At 42.8% G+C, this 26,217-nt stretch overlaps 1 protein-coding gene across 3 annotated transcripts in view; it reads left to right on the top strand.

The window, feature by feature from the left end:
- Nucleotides 1-25,372, top strand: part of NCAM1 (neural cell adhesion molecule 1) — a 454,728-nt gene extending 429,356 nt beyond the window's left edge. For 2 of the 3 annotated variants that reach the window (XM_027847323.1, XM_027847322.1), the window contains 5 exons: nucleotides 2,493-2,617; nucleotides 6,212-6,389; nucleotides 19,245-19,452; nucleotides 20,069-20,185; nucleotides 23,825-25,372. In XM_027847323.1, the coding sequence (XP_027703124.1) occupies nucleotides 2,493-2,617; nucleotides 6,212-6,389; nucleotides 19,245-19,452; nucleotides 20,069-20,185; nucleotides 23,825-23,945 (749 nt within the window). In that variant the 3' untranslated portion in view covers nucleotides 23,946-25,372. Of the gene's footprint in view, nucleotides 1-2,492; nucleotides 2,618-6,211; nucleotides 6,390-19,244; nucleotides 19,453-20,068; nucleotides 20,186-21,560; nucleotides 22,362-23,824 lie in introns of all 3 variants that reach the window. The other variant, XM_027847324.1, reaches the window with a different exon arrangement.
- Nucleotides 25,373-26,217: the final 845 nt, after the last annotated feature.

The raw sequence follows: 26,217 nt of genomic DNA, 5'->3' as shown, positions 1-26,217 counted from the left end.
CTTATTTTTATCCATTGTCAATTTCCCTGTGGAAAGTAGAGGATTAAAGATCAAGATAGTGGTCTTTTTACCATGTTGGAAGTTAGTATACACTGCATCAAAACTGATTGAGTGATTTATTATTTTTGCACTGCCTTCCCGGTGTGTTGAATGGTAATTTAGATGTAAATGGCAGTACATTGTAGGTGTAAGTTACTGAAGGTAAATGGCCATATATAGTCTGTTTATGTACACCCCCACCCCTATCACCCCTAGCAGGCAAAGGCAAAGTATCAATAGAAAATTCTGCAAGAAAGGCCTTTTCCAAGCAGACATAATAGTTCCAGCCCGAAAGGGTAGAACACAGAGAAAGATTTCTTGTCATTTATTGCTTTAGTTGCATTGGCATTTCTGTACGGTTAGTGTCAGTATAGAAAATAATGAGAGAGGAGTAGCAAGATCAGCCTGTATGGATTGATAGCTATCCACCTTATCAATGTAGGATTGAAGAAATTCTTCAGCGTTGGGTTACTTGATGTGTATTATTAGGGAACACAGAAGTCATCTGATAAAAACATCTTTCTCCCTATAACAAAGAGCTGTTCATTATGATCGACGTTGAGATTTTAACTGCAGGAGGGTGGATGAATTGAATAATTTCCATTCTGTAAGAAAATGAAAGGACTTTCAGATCTCAACTTTGTACTCTTTACACTTCTAGCATGTACAAAATTGGTATGTCTACACTACCCCCATTTTATATTTCTGAAAGGTACTTTGTCACTCATGCCAAACTATATCAATTTGGCATAAATTTTTTTGTAACAGTGTAGATGTAACCGAAGTGCGCTATAGAACCCAACAGTCTTGCAGAATAGACCCAAAATAAGCAAGCACAATTTGGTACTGTCCAAGCCAAAATTTCCAAATATTTTCCTCAGAAAATTGTGGCAGTTTTCCAGATAGCGGATGAAATAGAGCATAGTTTTCTTTCCTTCTTTTGTCTAAGATCCATTATACTTTTCACTTAATTCTTAATTTCTGCTTCCATTAAGGAAATTTAAAACAATAAGCATTGCCTTTTCCAAAGTATCTCATGCCTCAGAGTTCTAAGTTGTGTTTTTTTTTCTCTGTTCTATCTTTTATTTCTCTTCTCCAATGTATTCTTCTCTTTCATTTCCTTTCCATCAGCCTAAGGGGAGAGTGTAGCGTACTGCAATGAGATATTGTAAAAACAAAAACAAAACCACCCTTTTGAGATGCTGAAACTGGTTGAATCATTTTTGTGATGTCTCTGCCCATGAGTCACTTCATACATAGGGAGAAGACATATTCTAGGAAGGCTTAATTATGTCACTAGTGATGTCCACAGCTAGATGACTGTCCAGTCTTTTGCACTTCTCTTTGGTTTTTATGATTATGACCCTGCGTGGAGGATACCCACTTTGTGCAGAGCCTGTCACTACTGTTAATGACCGAAAGCAAAGGGCAATACAATAACTTTCTTTGGGAAGACAAAAAAAAAGCTCTTGGGTGCTTCCTATCTTGATTTTGATACTTTTCATCAGATGCTATCATGCCTCTCTTCTTTCAGTATTCACTAATCAAATAGTTTCTATTCAACTCAACTAACATCTTAACAAAAAAAAAAAAATCCACTGAAGCAATGCCTTAGCCTCTTATTTGTTACATACAAGCTTATATATTCTTCTAGACCTTGGATTCACAGGGCTACAGACTGAGCTTTTAACTACAAATAAAGATTCACATTGATTTTTTTTTCTGTTTGGAAGCGCAGAAGACAAATTTATTTTCCCCTCAACCCTTATAAAGCAAATGACATTAATGATAAGCACTTAAAAATAAGACACCATGAATTATGACTCTTTTGTCTGGGCCAAGGAAGAAGGACAAAATAATCTGTTTCTTCCATTTTGGAGCTTAGGTTTTAGTAAAATTAATTAAAATCATAAATTCATTTAGTGAAAAGGTGATCCCATGAATGCAGTTTATTTTGCCAAGTAAAGTTGAAACAAGGCTGTATGTTCTTGAATCTTTATTGCTGCTAAGAGCCATAGGCCTCCCTTTTGACACACCAAACCAGTTGGCCCCATGGGGAGCAGTCTCTTTAGGAGTTATCGGAGTGTATTTGGACATTAAATCTGGAAATTTAATAAGCTGTTTGGACAATCAGATTCTGAAAATATGTAAATATGGAGAAATTGAATCAGCAGAACAACCCCAAGCAAATGGAAATATCCTTGAGAGAGTCAAGTGTCCCCTCTAACATTTCCAAAGTTCACCTTCTCTTTGGATTGAGTCTGTGGCATTTGCAATGGCACTTGAGCTTTTGTAGCTATTGTTTTTTAACCTTTTGAATTTCTGAGAAACAGGGTGGCAGGGAGGGGAATCAACCCAATCTCAGAAACGTCTCTGTTGCTACAATGCACTTTGCCTAGGTCTTATGTCCCTTACATGGTTGCAAATTATATTGATTTGAATGGTTAATACAGGAGAACCCAGTGCACCCAAGCTAGAAGGGCAGATGGGAGAAGATGGGAACTCTATTAAAGTGAACTTGATCAAACAGGACGACGGAGGATCCCCCATCAGACACTATTTGGTCAAGTACAGAGCGGTGAGTGTTCTCCGTTCATCTTTTCCTGATTTCTTTATCAGTAAGTTATACTCACCTTAGATGAAACAGGGTTTTTTTTTTGTTTTGTTTTGTTTTACAAAAGGACTTGCTGGAGATGCAGGGGATTGGGGAAGTATCATAGGATAGGTTTGGATTTCTAAGGCATTTAAAATTTTTAGACTATGTCTCAAGCTTCTTGAAGGAAGGGATTGTTTTTGTCTTTCTTCATACCTGTGGTGTTTTGTATAGTGCCTAGTACATTATAAGTGTTTAATAAATATTGATTTATCGATTGGTTGATTACATAGTTTGAAACTTTAATGACAAGAAAGCTGTTAGGATTGTTTTACAAAAGGTGTTATCTTAATACTCAAAGCATCTCCCAAAACTTTCAGCAAAATTTTTATTTTCTTTTTATGCAAGATAGTTTATTTTATCAATAATTTATTAAGATTTATTAAGATAATGTAAATAACCTGAGCTCTGCTATTTAGGATGCCCGTAATTGGTCTCCCTTGGATCATGGAACATAGCCACAAATTTCACCTTCCCCCATTGGTTTACCCTGTATCCTAGACATCTGTCCACTTCCTAGCCAACTAGAAGTCCACCCTCTTGCTTTTACTCTGGCTTCAGCATAGTAGTACTGGCTATCTCTAGCCCCAAACTATAACTGAGTCTTAGGTGACTGCCAGCCTTTGAAAAGTAGAGGAACCTTCTTCCTATGGTTTCTTTGTATAGTGAGGAGTAAAGAACTAGAGTAGGTGTTGATAGAATGTCAATAGAATGTAAATGCCTTGAAGGCAGAGACTTTTTCATTTTTGCCTTTGTATCCCCAGCACCAAGCCCAGTGCCTGACATGTGGTAGGTATTTAATAAATGCCTATTGATTAATTGATTTTAGAGCAGTAAAAATGGATTTTATGTAGAATTTCCTTTTCTGATTTCTTTGCCTTTTGAGACGTCAAAGAAACCCATAACTGGTTGGGAAGAAAACAAAGAATAATAGGCAGCTGTGTGTTTGTACTTCCCAGCTCAGAGGAGTGCATTTGGAAGGGGACTGTCACTCCAGTTTTCTGAGTTAAGAAGTATAGTCTGTGAGCTTCTAAACAATCTAAGTCTTAACTAGGAAACACTGCCCTTAGCAATCCATGCTCATAAGCATTGTGTAGAGCCACAGTATAGCAAGCTGACAGTTCCTTATTGCTTCCTGATTAAGACTGATTAAGTGACCCCATATCTTGCACAGAATGAGAATATGGTCAGCATTGATCCCTTTATCCTCTGATTAGTCAGGAAACATCTTGATGCAGTTAGAAAAGCATTGGATTTGGAGTTAGAGAAGCTGGGTTTGGATCCTAGCTCTTCTAATTACTACCTGTATGTTATTAAGCAAAAAGCAATGTGGTGATAGAGAATGCAGGATTTGGAGTTGGAAGATCTGATTTCAACCTCTGCTTGGCTACACACTATCTGTGTGAACTTGGACAAGTCACCTAACCTCTCTAGGTCTCAGTTTCCTCATATGTAAAATGAGGTGTTTGGACTAGATCAGATCTTCTTATCTGGCAACAGCAAGAGGTATCTGAACATGCAATGACCAAAAAGTAATTAAAAAGCAAACTCGTAATGAATCCAAGGTGTTTCTGGCAGCACTTACCCTTGCTGCATCAAGCAACTTCACTGCAGCCTTGCCCTTAGGCCATACAACACAAATGAACACCGCTGAAAGACGAAAAGGGTCGGGAGTGGAAAAGTTTAAGAATCCCTGGACTAGGTGACCTCAAGGTCCCTTTCAGCTCTAAAGCTATGATCCTAAGTCACTTGACATTTCTTCATTTGTAAAATGAGGATGTTAGACTAGATGACTTTTGGGGTCTCTTTCAAGATGATGTCTACTTATTTAAATCATCAAATAATAGCCATGCTGAGTAGATTTGCATGAAACCCAGAGACATTCAGGTATTTCTGCTGCATAATACCATCTTTAGTGAAAGATTCTGCCATTCTATCTCCTCCTCACATATTCGCATTTGTTGTCATGTTTCATGTCTTGGCATGGCAGCACATTAATGGTGTTTACTAGAGAAAAAAGAAAATATACATGTATGTATGGTTATAGATGGATAGATAGATATGAATCTGTTTTATTCCATGTTAAAGCTAGACAGTATAATGAGTAATGACATATTCAAAGTCTGGCTGACAAAAGGAATTAACTGAAACTCTTCCTCATTAGCCCCTAATAAAATTAGCATTCTCTTCATGTCATCTCCTACAACAAAAGACATGAAATGCCTGCCGCTGAATTTCCAAAGATATCTTGACAATTCATATGGAAAATTGTTTCACAGGAAGATGGTTTCGTGGTAAGATGAAGTCCCTCTCTACTTAACTTCAGTAGTGGTATCAAGCTCAAAGAAAAATGGAGCCATTCATCCATACATCAAGATCCCTATGGGCTACATGTTGACTTACTTTTAAAACATAATGTTATACATTTTTATTTATTTTTGTCAAATATTTCCCAATTACATTTTAATCTGGTTCAGTGTCATGTGTGACACCTCTGAGCTATAGGGTAAAGGTCAACCTGCTTGAATTTCAGCTTTCAGGGCATAATAATAGCACTTGTCTATTGCTTGAGTATTCATCAGACACTTACTCTGTGTCCAATACTGTACTGTGGGGCAAATAAAATTATGATACCTTCTGGGAAATATGCATTAGTAAGAATAAAAAATTCTGAGGAGGTAGATGATGCAATTGAGTAAAGTGTCTATTGCCTTCTGTGTACCATCATATCTTATTTCAACACTGTGATGTGTGAGGAATATATTCACCAATTCTGATCACATAGTTTCCTGCCCAGGCACAGAACCCACTGGTGGTTCCATAGGATATGACTAGGGAGAATATTCAGCAAGAGAAAGGGAACATAACTACCTATCATCACCTCCTACTTGGCAAATTAAAAAAGGTTTCATGAATTCTGTTGAGCTAGGGCCAGCCTTTCCATGAAGATGCTGAGCAACTTTGTCCTAGAACCAGCAACAAAATGAATTTATCTAAAGTGGGCCCTTTCTGCCCCATTTTACTTCTAGACATTGGAACATTTCCATCAAGGATCTCTTTGGGGAGAAATGTGGAGTTATTGTTTTGTTTCTATATCTCAGATATTTGAAATCTAGACACTTTTATGTGTCAGGGATACAAAGTGACTGAAGAATCATAGTGAGCTTGAACAAGGACTAGGAATATGCCTAAAGAAACTCAGTGAGAAATAAGGCATTTGTTTCATTCCCCTCAATGCTCATTCCATGTGCCCACTCAGCATTCCAGAGTACAGCTCAGTATGTATGTGTGTGGCAGGAACGGAAGAGGGAGTAGGTGTCAAAACACAGATGCTGGCCATATGGTGCTAATTTTATTTGCAAACAATATTTAGAATTTAAAGAATAAAGACCACACTCCTTTTTAACTCTTTTGTTCCAATAGGTACCACCTAATTAAAAAACACACTTGTCTGTTTGTCTTTCCAGTACTAAAGCTATCTACTGTCTTGCATCTTTTTTTGCCCATTTCTCCCAGAAGCTGTCTTCAGAGTGGAAACCTGAGATCAGACTCCCCTCAGGCAGTGACCATGTCATGTTGAAAGCCCTGGAATGGAATGCAGAGTATGAGGTCTTCGTGGTGGCCGAAAACCAGCAGGGGAAATCCAAGGCAGCCCATTTTGTATTTAGGACCTCTGCCCAGCCCACAGCTATCCCAGGTATAAAACAACCACTGCTTCTCTTCTTGACCTGCTTTGAATTAATGCAAAAGTGCTGCATCCCCTAATGTGCCTGAACAAACCCTGACAACTTGCTTGCTTAAAGCCATTCTCATAATTGGTTGCCCATGCGAAGCTTAGTTTTGCCTTGTACATAGCTATATAATAAATACATCAAATGCCCTCCAGATAAGCTTGTCTAGGCATTCTGGGGAGAACGGTTTCATCCTGAGTGGAAGGATTGACTCTAGTCTCACTGCTCAATCTGATGCAAAGTCAATCAACAAATATTCATTAAATACCTACTCTGTTAGGCACTACGCTAGGCACTAGAAATAAAAACTTGAAATAATACAAAATCCTTGCATCCAAGGAGTTTATAACAAAATAACCCAGGAGACTTTTCAAATGAGGAAAAACCATAGCTTCATTGTAGGCTTGAAAGTTAATAAAGGTGGGGTCCTTTATGAAAATCAGGTCAGAAGAAGCACAGTCATGCATCATCTGATGTTCTGTCCCAAGACTGCATAACTGTTTTCAGAAATTATTTGATACTTCCTTTTCCTGCACGATCTTGATCAAAATGCTACTTGTTTTGATGGCATGAAGGGGAAAAAGAGATGGCTTACATAATTAAAATTCCCTTTGCCATGGTTGTTATGTAGGGGTAGAAAAGATAAAATTGAACTATTGGAAACAGAGCAAAGAGTAAGACATTTGCATCACAAAACTCTGTCATTCACAATAATTAAATCAGGACTGATATATCCTGGTGGAAGCAGTTCTCCCAGGAGACCTTATTTGGCTCTGTAGACCTGACAGACCTATCTCCAGGAAGCCAGAAACAAACCTAAATAGAGAAGTATAGTAGTTATGATCTCTGGCCCAGCTACCTTTTTTTTTTTTTTCAGACAGCCAAATGCTCTCCCCTCAACCAAACTCCCTTAGAACAGAAAGGCTGTTTCAGAAATCACTTCAATCATTTATTGATCACGCAGATACAAAAAGGAGGCAGATGAGAGGAATACAAGACAAGGCAGTGGGGTTCCAGAAAGGTCTCTGCCTCATATCTCTTATGCAAGAGCAAATTGATCTTTCTCTTTGTAGAAATCTGATCCTTCTTCTTCCTTGCCCTGTCCATGGTGCTTTTTGAGGCAGTTGGCCTGGTTGGTTTGACTCCCCCTCTTGGAGAGAGGAGGACTAGTTGAAATCTGGGCAGCCTGAGGTAAGAGGCTCCACCTGGGTAAATGGAACTCTGGTCAGGCAGATTCAACAGCTGGGCAAGTGTTTTCTACTGATGGCTTGTGGCATGAATGTGTGTGTCAGGAGAATGTGTGTGGACCTCCATTGTATGTATTGCCTTCACCTCTACCCAGACAAGAGGGCTCATATAAGCACAACAGAGTGGTAACAATTCTGCAGACTGTGCTAAGGTAACCAGACTCTGAGTGACTTGTCATAAGGGCACACTTCAGCAAAGCTTTCTTATTGCCTTCTTGTTACATTTTCCAAAAAAACTGCATGGGACAGTGATTGGAATCTGATCCTACTTTTCCTTTAGTCCCTTCTCTCTCTGTGGTTCCTTTCTTGATCTTTCCTTGAAATCAGTAGCCTGGGATGGGTGTCTAAGGTTTCAGCCATGCTGAAGCTATGTTCTGGCTGGACTTTTGCTAGGCATTTGGGTAGTCAGAATGGTAAAACTCTGTGGAGACATCAAAAGCCAAAATTGACAACAGAAAGGCATATTTCTGTGTGAGGGACATTGCCAGGGGGTAGAATCTTCCCTGTCACTAGTAAAATTGGTGTGCTGAAAGAGTGTTTTGGTGTCCAGTGTCAGCTCTGGGGACATAGAGAAGCTTTGGCTTCTATCGAAACCAGGGTGCTGAGGGAAATGAAAATATATCTTACAGTGAGAACCTAAGACAAAACCAGTAGTTCACTGTATAAGTGTTTACCATTGAGGTGGATTCTAAAAATGGCAAGTCTTTACTGTGCTGAGCTCAACCCTCTTAGGTCTTGGATGATGTCATGGGGATCCATATCTCAACTAAGTCATCTTCTGATAATCTCCCTCTCCAGTGTTAGGAGAACTTAATGAAGCTTAGCTCCTGGATTTGAGTTTTCTGGTTGCCTTATTGCTTCATGGTAAGAGAATGACAATTAAAACATTTAAAGGAGTTTTAGGGTTCCTCCAGATCAAATTTAATAGTCTCAGATGAGGTTCACAGTTCTAGCGTCTCCCAGAGTACTTGTTGGTTGCAATAGGAAGAGTTAATTTCCAGGTAAAACAGCACCTTACCTGTACTACCTGCATTTCATGATGACATGCAGTGCAGAACTCAAAATGCATCTCTACCTGAATCAGCCACGTGGAAGTGGAAAGTATTAAGTACAGGCTATGACTATGAGCCTTTTGGTAGTTGCACTGTCTGTATCTAAAGGCTTTTAACTCCATAAAACATAATACTGCTCTTGAAAGTACCAGCTGATCACTTTCTTACATTTTACATTTGGAGCCTTCTGTTTCATCATTTTAATTTCATTTGCTCGCTAACCCCTAATCCCTCAAATTAACCCTGCTGTGCTGCTTCAGGCATTGCTGAGCTTCTGAACTGGCCTTTTGTTGTGGTTACTGCACTGAACTCTTCTCTAACCTTTGTCATTTTAATTTACTAAGTTATATTAACCTTTAATTCTTATGTTTTCTATATTTGACCTAATTTTTTTTCTTTTTTATCTATTTTTTCTCTTTCTGTCTCTGCCCTCTCTCTCCTCCTCCTTCCCTCTTCCCTTCCTGTGTCTGTCGTCATACATGTCACCCTGGACGTCACTGGACATCCCCACTGCCACATGCACCAACATTTGTTTTAAAACAACCACCTTCCCCCCGGGGAATCATTGTTTGACACCTGCAGCAACCTTGGGCAGCTCCTCAGCCTCGTATACCTTTGTCTCATTGCTTCTCTCTGCAGTGACTCTTCTTTTGCTCTGTTAGAAACTTGGGGTGGGGGGGGGCAGGTGAGGAGTCAAATTGGCTTAAAAGCTCAATTTCTACCAAGTCACGAAAATGGATAATACCGTCTCTGGAAGACCATGTCAGTACAGCACCCACGATAAACACAAACAAGCATTCTGTTTGGAAGATGAAGGTTTTGCAATGAGAAAAAAGGTTTATTTCAAGGAATTTTACCATCAATAGATTGTTTTGTGTTGCTTATAATGAATCTGCCCCTTCTTAATGTATGTAAAGAAAAATCCATCATTGACCCTTCTAAAAAGAAATGTATGAAAGTACAATATTTAAAACCACTTTGTGCTGGTCTATATACATTTTTTGCATATCTGTTACTGATTCCACATTTTTCCTCACACAAATAATGTTGCAGTGAGAGTTTTCTAAGGTCTTCCTAAAACTTGCAACAGCCCTTTTTTTGAACCACCATAGCTTCCCTTCTTGTTTCTCATTCGATCCCTAGCCCCTTTCCACAACAAGTAGTTGGCTTTGCTTTTCTTTAAGTGCCAGTAATAAGACAACAGGCCTTTGGGGGGGGTCACCTGAGCACCCCGCTAACTTGATGAGCTCAATTAAATCATCTCTCTGATCATGCAGCAAAGATTGGATTGAACTGGCCAGGCATGGAAGAGAGCTCATGAAACACTCAGAGAAGCTCCCTAGGCCTGGAGTGTAGAACTCAAGCTAAAGACAGGGCCCCAACTGTGATATTCTCACAGAAGTTTTGTAAAGTTTTGTAAAGGCTGATGTGCTTGGTGACTCTCCCCCCGCAGCACATCACAGATTAACAGAGAGCAACGGTGTTTGGGGCATTATTTTCCTCTGGTGATTCATGGCTTCTTTCAGTGCAGACTTCCATATCCCATGCTAAAGACAGCTGTTCTAACCAGACAGTGAAGTACCCCACTTCCCTAAGCAAGGCAGAGAACCAGGAGGAACCCTGACTCCAAGACCCCTCAACCCAAGTGTGATAATCATCTATGAACAGATTAGTAGCCAGCCAACCTTTGCTGAGCAAACCCATGCTATTCAAGCTGTCTTTAAGCAGAGCTACTCCAGTGAGTTTTGTTTTTTTTATTTCTAATGTTCTCTCACAGAGTAGTATCCCAGGGAGTGTTTCTACTTTGGCCCTCCCTCCTGCTGGGAAGTGTGCTTTCTCCCAACACCCTGGGGAGAAGGCAAGGGACAAGGCAAGTGACGCTTGTGTGTTAAACTGTAGAAATGAACCCCTGAAAAAGAGGCTTGTTCAGTATTCTCAGCACTTCTGATTAATAAAATTCACCCCAGTGTGGCCAACCCTACATGTTTGTTTAGCCATCTCTAAATGTCTCCATGTGAGATAATGGATTATTACTCAGAGTGCAGGCAGACTTGCAGACAGAAATGTACAAAGATAGCAGGCTTGCAGTCAAGGGTGTGTTGGAGCTAGCTCATACCAACCGGCAAGACAAGAGCTGATTGTTAAATCTTCAATGTGAGCATTTACACATAAGGAATCAGCAAATGCTATAAAACAGGGCTTGATTTATTGTTTCGTTGATTGTCCAGACTTAACAGAGTCATGGAGAAAATGTTAAAAATGCAGATTAAACTTTAAAAGTGTGTCTTGATTTGGGAAATCTGCTTGTTAAACATTTGCCAGCACACCTCTGTCTATTTGCACTACAAACTCCTATTTGCAGAAACAGATGTGCACATGTAAGAGCTCACACACCAATTACTGCTAGGCCACCCCTACTCGTGGGTGCTGTCTGCAAACGTGCACAGGCACATGTTCACTATCCCTTCAGACAATTAGCCGATGCTTAATCCACATGGATTTCATCATGCTCTATGCCAGCGACAAACCTAAAACCATCTGAACAGGCCATCACCATAGATGCACGTGCTGGATTTTGTGGGGTGAGCTGGTAGTTGCACACAATCCAGAGATACCTTCCAGGAAGGAAAGAAAGAGTCATTTCTTCTATTATGGGCATGGAGGGAGATGTTCATTTCAAAACCAGTTGCCTGTTTGGCTGTGGGAGTTATGTGTGCAGCTGTCTCTCCAGGTACCTCTGACAGTAGAGATTCTTTGGTTCATTTAAATAAATTAAGTGTTGGGAGGAGAGCTCCCATTACCACCATGACTCCTCAGGATTCCCCTGGAGCCAGGCAGAATCTTGTCGGAAATGACTTCAGGGTCAAGCCTATAAGCCTACTCTAACCAGCATATGTAATCTCACTGGAACCCTCTACCAGAAGCTGTCATCTTTAGAGCACATTCAGCAAGCCCCTCAAACACATATAATCCCTTGGTGAAGGCTCTAGCTTCCTCACACTAGCGCACCTGCCACCTACCCTGTAAGGAGTCCTTAGGATCACTATCTCCCAGGGAGCCCTGTAGTAATGGGTGCTTTCCTTCTGGCTATGCAGCCCCTGCCTTTGATTTCTGTAGCAGGGCTGAATACACTGGGCAAACCCCAGGCCCTCCATGCTCACTCTTGGAATATTTATGCAGCAGGTTTGGATCATGTTTTTCTACTAACAAGAAATGCTAATGTTGATGTGTAGATAATCAGTGAGGCCTTTATAAAGTTTACACCTTTGCATTATTAAAAAGAAATTACAATTCGTGTGAACTGCCCAGTGTGTTTTGAGTTTATTTTGGAGCTGTGTCTTCTAGAGAGTTTCATTAGTTCCCTGGTTCACCTCTTGTATAACTGCATTTCTGGATTACTAGATAATACCAAGATTGTTGTTTAAATTGAACCTGATTAGTAACCTGGGTGAAGTTCTGGCCAAAGGGACAGCCAATAAAAACACTATCATTAATGGCTAGTATGGACCAATGGTTTCCTGGGCCTCTTCTAGTTCCTGATGGAAAAGAATTTTTTTAAATGCCTTTGCAACACCCAGTGTCACAGCGAACGCTCCTGGCGACCTAGAAGACCAAATTTCAAAACTTCTTAGATCATTTTCCCACCATGATGGAAGCCTAACGGAGTGATATTTCTTAGAGGGAAGTCTAAGATATTCTCTTTGGCAGACCAAGCCCTCTTCCCCACCACTGTTACTGACTCCTCCATTCTGGCCCTGCAGGTCAATCAGTATGATTTCCATTCAAAGGCCCAAGGGGAAGTAGCCAAATTACCTGAAGGAATTTAAGATGGAGCCAAAACAGGAACTCCCAGGTTCCAGGCTTTTGACTGAAGTCATTCTGCCTGTGTTGAGTGAGGCTGGGGCTGCTGTTCACAGCCCTACACCCAGCTGCTAGCAGTTGTATTGTTTGCCCTAATGTCCCAAACCTCCAGCACTGTGACTCTAAGTCAGGAGTCATAAGCTAAATCAGTGCACCTTCAGGTTCCATTTTAAAGCCCTGATGACTTAGAGAAGTAGATACCTTTTTGAATTAATTTGGAGAAGGAAAACACTGGTTTCCTCTAGGCAACGACCTCTAGAGGATAGGAGGTCCTGGGCCATGAAATTCTGACTCTGGATTGTAATTCTAAACTCTCCAGTTGATAGGGAACTCATAAAAGAAAGGACGCTTTAGATTCCCCTAATACTTAGATAGACCTTACAAAGCTTCATGAAGTCAGACTTGGAGGGAGAGACTACAGGGAGATAGGTCTGTTATTTTTATCCCTTTGTAAGATCTTACATAGGACAAGCTTTCTTCTACCTAGCATTCATAGACTCAACATTCTCCTGAGATCCTGAACATCTGGTGTTTCATCTGCCTGATGCCTTCTATACCTAGGTCTTCTCATTGCCAGACCTTCACAAGTGCTTTCTCTCTCCAGCTGGGGGAGTTTAGCACCTCCTTTAAAAGGCCAGACTTGCTGCACTCAACTCAAGTGGCATCTTCTTTCTTAACAGTCTGTGTCCCTCATCTATCTGTGTCCAGTTCTGTCTCTGTATGGGCTTCACTTCAGAAAAAGAACAGTTCTCATTAAGAGGAGCACATATCTGAGGGTTAAGCTTCATGCCATAGAAACAATTATTCTTCATCATAGCATACTTTTAGAGGACAAAAGAGGCCACCAAACTTCACCTTGGGCCCCAGCCTCAGGCCCAGAGAGCAGGGGAGATCTGGAGGCAGTGTCAGAAATCCTTTGGGACTTGGAAAACAATTGGCAGAGACAGGACTTTTGGAATTAATCAATAAAAATTTATTAAGCACCTACTATGTGCCAGGCACCAAGCTAAGCACTGCAGATACAAAAAGAGGCAAAAGACAGTACCTGCCTTCAAGGAGCTTACAATCTAATGGGAGAGACAGTATGCAAACAAATATATAAGAAGCAAGGTATATACAAGATAAATAGGAATTAAGGAGTAAGGCACTAGAATTAAAAGGGTAGGCTTCGTGGAGAATGTAGTATTTTAGTTGGAACTTAAAGGAAGCCAGGGAAGTCAGTAGGCAAATTTGAGAAGGGAGAGCATTCCTGGCATGGGGGGATAGCCAGAGAAAATGCCCAAAGCTGAGAGATAGAGTACCACGGAGCCAGGAGACCAGTATCACTGGATGAAAGAGTATGTAGGAGGGAGTAAAGTGTAAGAAGACTGGAAATGCAGGAGGTGAAGGACTTTGAGCACCAGGCAGCATTTTGTATTTCATCCTGAAGGCAATACAGACCCATTGGAATTTATTGAGTGGGGGTGGGGGTGACATGATTGAATTTGTGCTTTAGGAAAATCACTTTAGTGGCTAAATAGAGACTGGATTGGAGAGGGGAGAGACCTGAAGTAGATAGACCCACCAGCAGGCTATTTCAATAGTCAAGGTGTGAGGTGATAAGGGCCTGCACCAGAGTGAATGGGGGCAGTGTCAGAGGAGAGGAAAGGGAATATTTGAGAGATGTTGAAAAGGTAAGATGAACAGGCCTTGGCAACAGATTGGATATGGGGTGGAAGAGTAAGAGATGGTGAGGAGTCCAGGACAACTACCAGGTTGACAGCCTGAGGGACTGGGAAGATGGTATTGGCCCCATACAGGTATAAGGAAGATAGGAGTGGGGGAGAGTATAGGAGGAACGACAATGAGTTCTGTTTTGGACATATTGAGTTAAAGATGTATATGGACATCCAGTTTGAGATGTCTGAAAGGCACTTGTAGATGCAAGACTGGAGGAAGGCAGAGAGATTGGGACAGGAAAGCTAGTTGAGACTTGTCAGCATAGAAATGGTAATTAAATCCATGAATGCTGATGAGATCACCAAGTGAAATATTATAGAGGGAGAAGAGAGGAGGGCTCAGGACAAAACCTTTTGAGATACCTATGATTAGAGGATATGACCTGGATAGTAAATGAGACAGAGAAGGAGCAGTCAGATAGGTAGGAAGAAAACCAAGAGAAAATGGTGTCCTGAAAACCTGGAGAGAAGAAAGTATTAAGGAGGAGGGAGTGATCAACAGTGCCAAAGGCTACAGAGAGATCAAGAAGAATGAGGACTGGGAAAAGACCATTGGATTTGGCAACTAAGATGTCATTGGTAATTTTGTTTTAGTGGAATAATAAGTTTGGAAGTTCAGATTGTAAGGAGTGAAGAAGAGAGAAAGTGGAGATACCCTTTATAGATGGCCTTTTGGGGGAGTTTAGTTACAAAGGGCCAAAGAGAAATAAGATGGTAGTTAACAGGGATTGAAGGAACAATTGAGGGTTGTTTTTTTCAGAATGGGGAAGACATGGGCATATTTGTAGGCACTAGGGAATGAACCAATAGACAGTGAAAGGTTTAAAATAAGTAAAAGAGTGAAGATGACAGGGAGAGGGGGTTGGAGGAGATGAGATGGGATAGGATCACTCGAACAAATCGAGGGTTTAGCCTTGGTAAGGAGTAAGACCACCTCATTATATGAGTCAGGAGTGAAGGAGAAGATAGTAGCAAAAGCATCTGAGTAATAGGAGATGAAAAAGGGAAAGAAGAGGGAGCTCCTGGCAAATGACCTCAACTTTTTTTTTATTTTGGTAAAATATAAGGCAAGATTCTCAGATGGGCGGGCCAGGGGAGAGGGAGCTACAGGAGGTTTGAAGAGGGATGAAAAGGTTTGGAAGAGCCACTGTGGAGAGTGGGATAGTGAGTTGATAAGGTAAGTATAGTAGGATTGCCTAGCATCAGTGAGGGCCCATCTGAGATTGTGTACCATAACTTTGTAATGGTCCCAGTCAGAATGGTTGTGTGATTTTCTCCACCTTTATTCAACAGCACATGTGCAGGAGGAAAGGAAGAGAATGATGGGAATAATCCAAGGCTGAAGCTTGGCAGGGCATAATCAGTGATATGATAAGTGAGCTGGGGATTTAAGAGAGGAAGACAGTATAGAACTGAATTGGTTCACCAGGAGACTGACCTCAGGGGGCCATTACACATGGGATGTGAATGGCATTTAGTGTTTCAGAATATAACTTTCCAAATAATCTCTTTTCAAAGTTATCCAACCCAGTTAAAATGGTGTTCGTGTTTGAGTTTTACAACTGTGGTTGGTACAAGCAAATGCAGAAAACAGACATCCTCTCCTTACCTCCCCAACAACCACAAGGGGGAAAAAGAGGGAAAAAAATACACCAACCCCTCACCTTTCAAAGTAGCTTTTATTTGTCTTTCTCAAAAAATGATGTCTGTATTGGTGTCTGGCATCTGGGGCTGATGTCTGAGCTGGGTATTTGGCATTAATAGCAGCTAGTCACTTAGAGCTCCATGCCCTAAATGCTCCCTGCTAATGGAAAAATGGTCCAAGCTCAGGGTGATTTGCACATACAGAGAACCATCCCAGGACCTACCTAAGTGTCAGTGAGGTAGGTTACACCACTTCATTCTCTTATTCAGGTTCAAAATGGAGTTGAGAATAAATGGGAAATAAGGGCATAGAAGAAACAACTGCAAATATTCTTAACACTACCTAAAAATCATCTTCAGAAAGTGTTAAAAAGGGTAAAAAGCCAGGAATGCCCTCTTATCTGTAGCCGGAGTCATAAGGAGTGTCAACAGTTGTACTCTTGGCCCTGGAGACCCAGTGGATGGGGTGATCAGGACTGAATCCACTTAACTAGTCTTTCTCTGGCATGTAAGGGGAAAGAGTGGGAATGGGTGTAGTGGCGGGGGGGGAGGTGTCCTAAGAACTGGGGTAGATAGAGAAAACTCAGGGGAAGAGAAGAAACATCTGGAAGTAAAGAGAAAGGCAGGTTTCACTGTTGTGCCCAACAGAAAGCCCAGTGACACTGGATGTATTTCCAAAGACCACACACATTTGCCTCCAGCTGTGAGGTTAAGAAGCAGGTTGTGTCTGAAGGTACTGTTGGGTTTCTCACCAATATCCCTGAGACATGTTTCTAGGGAAATGGACTTGTGGCTCTTATACAAGTTAAATTTTTGAGCTGAGAGAAAGTAATGTGACAGTCCACAGATTAAACCACTTACAGAGTCAGAGTGGAGGAGTCTGCTGTGAACTGAATAGTCCCCCAAGACCTCTGACTACATTAAAAGGGGAAGATATATGGCCCCACCTCTGGTGCCAAGTACCATGGGCTATGTGTTCATTTCATTATCCTATGTGATGGATGGCTGGAATACTGCTGGGCATATTGGCTGAAGAGGTATAATGGGCTGGGAATGTTGATTGAGGCAGGGGCCATGGCAATATTTGCAGCTGTTAGGAAGTTCCTGACCTTTCCCCTGCCTCATACTCACCTTCCAAAGAACAGGCTTGACTTGGGCAGGTTTCTTCAGATATGTGAAGTGATATCAGATGGGAAAGGATTTTTAAAATGTGTTCTGCTTGGCCCTATGGGAAGAAATAAAGAATGTCAGAGAGAGGCAGATTTCAATTTAATATCAGGAATTATGATTAGAGCTGTCTAAAAATGAAATGAAGTGACTTAGGAAGTAATGGGTTCCTCACCATGAGAAATCTTCACATAAAGGGTAGGTGTTATAGAGGGGATAGATTCCTTCAGATACCAGTTTGAATGGATATACTCTAAGTAAACTTCCAACTCTCATATTCTTTGAAGCTGTGGATCAGTAGAGACAAGGAAGGGAAGTTTGTAGTCATAATTTTTCCGGAAAAAAAATTTTCTCCTTAGAAAGTATTTTCTACTTCTCTAAGTTCCATTGTCCTTTTCTACCCATCACCATTTATTCAGAGTCAACTTATATAGTCTTTATTCCTTCCTTGATTGACTCATTCCCCAAATAGGTCAGGTTGAAATTGGGCATTATGACAAGGCTTTCCCAGGTACCTGAAATGTTGACGTTGTCAAAATGAAGAGTGTGAGGAAGTCAGGAAAGAGATGACCTCAGAGGTAAATATGGGGATTTATCTGATGACACCTATGATACCAAAGCCCTGAGGAGTTTAGAATTCAATGCACCAAACATTCATTAAGCAGTTAATATATGCAAAGAAGCATCTGGCTAGGTATAGGGGGCACAAAAGCAAAAACAAAAGTCCTAATGCTGAAAGTTTTCTTCCCTTTTGGAGTTTTTCTTTCCACATGTGCAAAGATAAGCAAATATAACATGCACACACACACACATATATGTGTATATGTACGTACGTATATATTTTGATGTATTCCTGCCTCTGACACTGACTGTGTGACCCTCCCTGGGCAAGTCCCTCCACTTTCAAGGACCCCAGGCAACTCCCTAATACTATACATTGCAGAGCAGATATCAGTCTGCTTGGGAAGAGAAAGGGCTCCCTAGGTGCTACCTACACTGATGAAGTTAATGGGTCTAGTCAAAAATAAAATAGAAGAGTAATACAAAGTAATTTAAAGAGGTAACAAGTGGGGTGATAAAAGGCAGACTGTAGGAGATGGGATTTGATCTGTGCTTTTAAGGGATTACAAAGATGAGGAGGGAGATGAATGCCAAGTAGTGTGAAAGGCCTTTGGGAAGCAGACTCATTGGAGGCAAGCCTAGCCAAATCTAGGAGTGCCTGAGAATGAATGAGGTGCGTGAGTGAGGGTTCATCCACTGAGGCACGTATATTTTGTCTGATGAGGGCATGTGCTTCTGTCTGTGTGTGAGCATGTTCACTTTCACTGGAATCTGAGCCAAGCCAAGCCTGAGTTCACAAATGGTGAGTATTCACAGCACCCTCACTGCCTCTCCCCTGTCCCCTCAAACCTTCAGAGCCTTGGAACCTTGGAAACCATAGGATCTGGAGAAGCTACTGGTACTAAATCTTATGGGCTCTTCCTAAACAGGAGAAGAAAGGACAAATTATTGTGGGACCTAGTTATACCCAAGGAATTGAACGGTACCCACAGGAAGAGGTCTTAAAGAAATGCCCTCTGTGGTGCTCAGCAGACTCCGCCTTGTCCACTCTCTATACCCACAGGGTGAACAAGCAGATGCCTCAGAGATTAAGCCAACAGGCTCAATATTATGCCCCCAGGCACACAGTGCAGTCTAAGGCTGCTGATCTGTGGAAGAGTAAGGACTCTGTCTGAGGACTTATTGACAGAACAGCCCCTCTGGTTTTAACCAAAGATAACAGTGGGATAGGCTGAGTAAGATTGGTTGGTGGAAACAGAACAAATCAGGAGATATGACTTTTGATCCCAGCTCTACTCTCAAATAGCTAGGTCCCACTGAATCTGAGCCTTGCCCTTGTGAAATAAGGTCATGCCATTCTGACCTCCCTAACACATGATAAGAAGGAGGTCATGATGTCGGTCTAATACCTAATAGAGGACAAAGGTGCCACTGGAAGTTGGTATCCTGTATTTATCACATGGACCCTACCAGGACTGATTTTCAGGGTTGGGGGGCTTCTGGCTTTCACCATCCATTAACCATCAGCCATTATTTTTTTTCTTTTTCCACCTCTTGATTGGTCTCTCAAGCCAATGGCAGCCCCACTACCAGCCTGGGCACCGGTGCCATTGTGGGCATCCTCATTGTTATCTTTGTCCTCCTCTTGGTGGCTGTGGACATCACCTGCTACTTCCTGAACAAGTGTGGCTTGCTTATGTGCATTGCTGTCAACCTGTGTGGAAAAGCTGGCCCAGGAGCCAAAGGGAAAGACATGGAGGAAGGCAAAGCTGCATTCTCGTAAGTACCCACACCCTCCTTGTCAGAGGGCTCTGGCTTAACAAGGGCTTTCCTTCAACTGAGAACAGGGCATGCACCCTCTCCTAGCCTCAGCTTTTCCTTTATGAAAGTGAAGTGGCTAAGGCCTGTTCCAGATCTATCTTGGAATGTTAAAATGGAAATGACCTTCCCCATCTATCAGATGAGGCAACTGAGCCCCAGAGAAGTTAAGTGATGCCTAAGGTCATACAACTAGTACATGGCAGAGACTACCCTACTCTGAGGAAGAGGCATCAGGAGAAAAGATTGTAGAGAAACCAAGATGAAAGAGGGCTAGTTAGTGGCTAGTTAGCACCTGTCTCTAAGGTCTGGAGAGACAGAATCTCTTTTCGGGCAGCAGAAACTCCATGCTGCCCCTCCACCAGAAAGTTAGAAAGATGCATTGGATTAGGCTAGGGGCAAAGAAAGAGGGAAATTGGGATCCCACTAGCTCATTTTCAGAATGTCTTTACTTAATTCAGCTAGCTAGGAGAGAAACTCAGTTCCCGCTAGCTCTAACAAGTCTCTAGATCAAAATCCTCTCACCCAGCCCTAGTGCTGGGTGCCTTGGGATCTAGCAGGCAATCTCTCTCTACAGGAAGGATGAGTCCAAGGAGCCCATAGTAGAGGTGCGGACAGAAGAGGAACGGACCCCAAACCATGATGGAGGGAAACACACAGAGCCAAATGAGACCACACCACTGACAGAGCCAGAGTATGTGGGCTGGGCACCTGGGGAACATGGGTGGGGTCTGGAGTTCCAATACAGGACCACAAATCTTCCTGATTTCCTGCTCTTCACCCATCTGCCACAACAACTCCTAGGCACACTAGAAACAGCAATTCCCACCAGGCTGGAAGTTAAACACTTTTAACTTCAAGGGCAGTTTGCTTGAGAAACCACCTACCTAAATGTGCTAAATGTGACCCCCTGAATCTCCTTAGAGACCTAGGGAGAGTGACCTCTTAGGAAAGTGTGAGAAGGTTAACTCAGAAGGTCAGCTGTGGTTTGCTCTGGATGGGTAGAGAGAGTTGGTTTGCCAGCAGCTGCCCAGCAAGGAACCTGAGGCACCCCTCCTCCAATGCTACACCAATCAATCAAACATTCATTGAGCACCTGCTGTGTTGGGTACATCGTGCTAGGCCCTGGAGATACAAAGGCAAAAGTGAAGTAATCCCTACCTTCAAGGAACTTACATTCCATTAGTGGAGACAACACGTAAATAAACAAGCATATGGGAAAAGAATACAAGGTAATTTGGTATGGGAAGGCATTTCTGTCAAAGGTGGCACTTGATTTGAATCTTGGAGGAAATTTCTTCTGCTTTTCTGGACTGAGACAGTTGGAGACCCCATTACAGCCTAAAAGAATGAACGCTCAAGATGCTAATACATGTGGCTGCCTGGTGGATGTGTGGGATACCATGATGCTAAATGGAATTTGGTTTCAAGGGCTGTAAAACTGTCAGTGCCATGGGCCATTTAGGGGTTTTCCTGGTTTACTTTAATTCCAACATCTGACTGTGTCTGACTTTTTTTTTCTAATCGATAAATAGAGGTATCTGATGTGCTGCTGTGCTGCCTTCGCCCTGTCTTCCCCTCCCCTGTTCTCAGCCAGACCCCTACTCATTCTGGTAAACCTAGCTTTCAGGGTTTTCCCTGCCTTGGCTAGTAACATGAGGAGCATTCGTAGAGCTAAGCAGATCAAGAAAAACCCAACCACCCCATGAGCCAACCCTGATGTAGAAAGTAGCAGGAGCCAGCCTAGTCTGCCTGAGTGGGAGCTGGCAGGATGAGATGAAAGGAAGAGCAGAAGAAATATTACCTCTCCTCCTAGTGTCGTCTCTTTCTTGTTTCTCTCCCGCCCTCCTGGGGGTGTGCTTCCTCTCTCTCGGCTCTCCTTGTTTCTGTGTGCGTGTGTGTGTGTGTGTGTGTGTGTGTGTGTGTGCATGTGCGTGTGCATGTATAACAGCATGCCCTACCACTCGTGTCCCTCTCTCCCCGGCTTTGGCTCTGCTCTGCTCTGCCTGCTCTTCTGTCACGTCTCAGCTTCATTGTCTATTCTCTTCTACTTCCTGTCCTCCCCACAGGCTGCCAGCTGACACCACAGCCACTGTTGAGGACATGCTGCCTTCTGTCACCACCATCACCACTAACTCTGACACTGTCACCGAAACTTTTGCCACTGCTCAGAACAGCCCCACCAGTGAGACCACAACCCTGACTTCTAGCATTGCCCCTCCAGCCACAGTCATTCCGGATTCAAATTCAGTGCCAGCTGGCCAGGCCACTCCCTCTAAGGGCCCGGGAGTGTCTGTCTCCTCCCCACCACCTGCATCAGCCCCTAAAGTTGCCCCCCTTGTTGACCTGAGCGATACCCCGACCTCAACTCCTGCAGCTAGCAATTTGTCTTCTAGTGTTCTGGCCACCCAGGGGGCTGTCCTCAGCCCCAGCGCCCCCACCAATGTGGTTGAGGCCTCCAAGACTCCTCCTGGGAATAAGGCAGTCCCCGCTCCAACCCCTACCAATTCCACTAGTCCCCTGGCTGCTGTTTCAGAGCCCCCCGAGGCCAAACAGGAGCCAGCCGCCACCAAAGGCCCTGACCAGGAGCCCACTCCGCCCAGCACGGTGAAGAGCCCGACAGAGGCGGCCATGACCCTCACTAGCCCGAAGAGTGAAGCTGCCCCCGTCAGCACTGCAAAACCCGCCCAGGGCGAGGACTTTAAAATGGACGAAGGGACCTTCAAGACCCCAGAGATTGACCTTGCAAAAGATGTCTTTGCAGCCCTGGGCTCTGCTCCTCCCGCCGCCCCTGCAGCGAGCGGGCAAGCCCCTGAGCTTGCTTCTTCCCCTGCAGACAGCTCTGTGTCGCCTGCACCAACAAAGACCGAGTATGGCCTCTCTTAATCTGCTGTCGATTATATCCTGTGGTGTTGTGCGTTGGTGCTGTGCTGTGTCCTCCTGTTAGATGTGTCTTCCCACTAACCTTGGCATTTTCTCGGTCCATTATGGGAGGAGGGGAGAAGGAAAGTTAGCTAGCTCATAGAGGACGGATTGAGGCAAAGGGTTTGGAGAAAAGACGGGGAGACCCCAGAAAGCAGCCACTTGATCACTAATTAGGCCACATGAACCATGTTTTATTTGGAAGTAGCTTCTCTTTTTCCTGGATGGGGAAGATACCCTGGCAAGAAGGTTCCAAATTCTTTTCTGCCCTCTGGGGAAGCAGAAGGAGGTGCTCCGACAGGTCACCCATGGCACTAGCAAGCAACAAGAGGTTATCATCTCTTGGGTACCTGACCAGAAGCCACACTTATAAAAGGAAAAAGGCCAAGGAAGATTCAGATACCTCCATTTTTTCCCCCAAGAGCCTAATCTCATCACTGTCAGGTCGAGCTCTTCCTCCCATGCCTGATTCTCTAGGGGTGGGACAGAATGATAGGTAACGTAAGGCTGCCAAGAGCTGGGGAGCCAGTGGTGCCACTGTTTACCAGGGAGAGCTTTTTTCCCCACATGCAGCTTAAGTGCTGGATAGTTGGTTAAGCTTAGGCCATGGTGGAATCCTGCCCCAAGAGCATGTTTAGGCCTCTCCCTTCTGCTTCTCATGCCTATGAGATCTCCTGAGGTCTACAAACTTCCTGCTACGTGTATCTTCTTTGCCCTGGAGATGGGGAGCGTGGGAACTTTCATTCTCCCCACCTTAGCCTTTGGAGAGGTCCCTATGGTGAGCAGCCAGTGTTGTGAACACAGGCTGCAGCTGTGAGCCCTGCAAGCCAGTTCATAAGAGCTCAGCATCTTAGTGTACAGGAACCAAATGGCCCTACGCACTCATGCCAAACCAGGTCAACTTGGGAACTTTTGATGAGGCCCTCCCAGGAACACACAGCAGCACCACAGGTGCCAAGTGGCCCAGGAAAGCCCTCAAACAGTCCTTACCCAGAGACACAGGGGTATTTTCCCAAGGGTGGGAAGGTCATCACAGCATTATTAACTGTGCTAGGATTCCTGGCAAACACAGTGTCCTCAAGTCAGTCTTCAGGAGTTTTCATTTTGATTACTCAGCCATTCCTTCCTACCTATGGGTTCAGGGCCAGGAATTATTGCACCATCATCAGCCCTAAGGCTCGGGGTTGGCAGCTGTTTGGGACCAGATAAACAGTCTAAGAAATGGGCTGCATTTGCCCCCTTTTCGCCTATCCTTTCTGATGAAAGAACCCTTGGCATTAAGCTTAAGGCCTCAACAGGACAGGGGCTGGTTCTCAAATTGGAACTTCCTAGGGAGGCCTGGCTGCCTACTAATGGGAAGGGGGCTGCCTGATCATCCACTGACCACTTCTGTTTTCTTAACTTTCTGCAGGAAAGCCCCAGTAGAAGGAAAGTCTGCACCCCAGGAGACAGAAACCCAGCCAGCTCCAGCAGAAGTCAAGACGGTCCCCAACGAAGCCACACAAACAAACGGAAATGAGAGCAAAGCGTGATCAGTGACGGGAAATTAAAAAGCAAACATCAAATTAAAAAGTGACAGAACCACTTCCCCGGAACATTTCTAGCATCACATTCACGTGCGCACGCGTGCACATACACACACACACACACTCACACACACACACACAGAGTCACACACACTCACACATATCTCATTCCTCTAGTGTCTTTTGCCTTTAAAAAAAATCAAAAAATCAGACAAATAAGTAAACAAATTGGGATCTCCTTTTTGTAGGTTTGTTAAAAGGATCCCTTTGTTGTGCACTCACTTGTAAGGAAATTTAAAAGAAAAAGAAAAAAAAAAGGTTGAGCCCACAGCCAAACTAGGACACTCCGTTCCCTGAAATCATTAACAAAAACAATCCAACAGACAACAAAAAACCCCACCGAGTTAAGAATCTAGGAAGCTCAGAACAAATCTAGGTTTAGGAAGACAATACTTTGCTTTCTCGGATTTAGCGCCCGAGCAGCTTCAGAGAAGTACTTTCTTCAGGCACGATGACTAACCGAATGAACAAAGTCCACAATTTATTTTTATACTTTTCAGTCGAGTTTGAACTATGTAAAGCCTCATAAATAAGTTATAATTTCTGTTCACTTTGTATTTGTTCAGTATGCAAAGTGTGTCACCCTTTCTAGCTGAATTCAGTTCCCACGTAGACTCGTTTTGTAGGAAGGATGCCAAATTGCAGCTTCTGGGGGTAGATTTCAATTTGCAGTATTCAGACTTCTTTTCTTTTCTTTCTTTTTTTCTTTTTTTTTTGCCAACATTATTTTCCAGTGTTTACAAATCAAGAAATGTTTTATTTTGGTTTGCGTTTCAATGTCCACATAAAATAGCTACTTTTTTTTTTTTAAACATAATGGATACAGTCTAGAGGTAGTAAGTTCTTCGCACACTTGCTTGACACAGGGAGACTTTTCAAAATCTGAACATAGACAGTAGCTGTTCCCCACTTATTCTGTTTTCTCTCTCTACCTTTACCTAACCTGGGTAAAAACCAGATTTTCTCTGGCTCTTTGCTTTTGGTTTTGGGGGGGGCCAAGCTGCTTGCTGATTACCCACTAGGTATACCCAAGAAACAGACTCTGCTTTTCCAGGCATTCTGGCCCTTTCCTTGGATGACTCTCCCTAGGTTTTGCTAAGTGAGGCGGAGATTGTACAGTTGGGGCTGGTCTTGGCAAACACATTTTAACCCCAACCATCCCCCCTTTTTTTTTTAGAAAGCCAAATGAAAAGGTATATGCAAACAATGACTTTTTAGCCCATAAATCTAGATTTGAGCGGAAGAGCATGTGTGCTTCAGGGAATTGGTGTCTTTTTTTGGAAATCTGTCGAAGTAAAGCAACATTGGCCTTCTGTTCACTTGGACAGCACCTGTGAGATCTGCTGTCCTGATTCATAATACAACTATCCTGGATTAGGAACTGAGTGGGGGGGGGGGGGCATACAGGAACTTTAAAAGGGGGGGGGGGGGGGAGAAGGGTAAGACCAGCCCTTTGTATAGAAATTTTTCTTTTTTTTTTTTCCTCATTCTACTTTAGAACTGCAAGCTTGTGCACTGTGGATGCGTGAATATTTTAGTGTGAAACGTGTTTTTGTCATAGTATTGAAATAAAACTTCAACATAGTTTGGTTGTGGAAGGTGTAGAAGATAGTTCAGAAAAATTATTCAGGAAATAAAATAACTCTTAAAAGGAACAGAAGCCTTTAAACAAAGAAAATTAAATAATAATGATGATGGTGATTATAAGTAAACAAAAACCAATACTCCGGCATGCATTCCTTTCCTAAGGTATGATAAGGGAAGAGGTTAGGGTGGTGAGACTGTCGTCTGAGCCCGTTCCATTAAAGCCACACTCTCCAGTGTACTCACAATTCTGTAGTCTAAACAGTGGCAATGCTAGATTATGATTTCAAACTGTGAAAAACAATGCTCTTGTCATTTGCTAAATGTGGGGTGCTCTTTATTTTTTTTCAGTTGGGTTGTGGGATTTTCTAGTTATTTTTTTGCATTATTTCAGCTCCTGGGGATGGAAATGGAGGCCCCTGTATGCACAACCCTGGCTTGTTCGCTGGGGCTTGCATAAATATACATTTTAAATGCATTGGCCTTCAGAAAATAATAATAATAGTAAAAGAGGCATAAGATGTCCAGCAGATTGAGAGAGTGGGGCTTGTGAGTCAAGAAGGAAAGACCCAGAACTGCCCTGAGATAAGAGAGGAATATGTTGCAACACCAGAGTTGTCCAGGGGAACCAATT

Source organism: Vombatus ursinus, unplaced genomic scaffold (genome assembly GCF_900497805.2).
Source record: "Vombatus ursinus unplaced genomic scaffold, bare-nosed wombat genome assembly UNPS02015398.1, whole genome shotgun sequence".
NCBI lineage: Eukaryota > Metazoa > Chordata > Mammalia > Diprotodontia > Vombatidae > Vombatus > Vombatus ursinus.
This window is presented reverse-complemented; position numbering and strand designations above follow the sequence as displayed.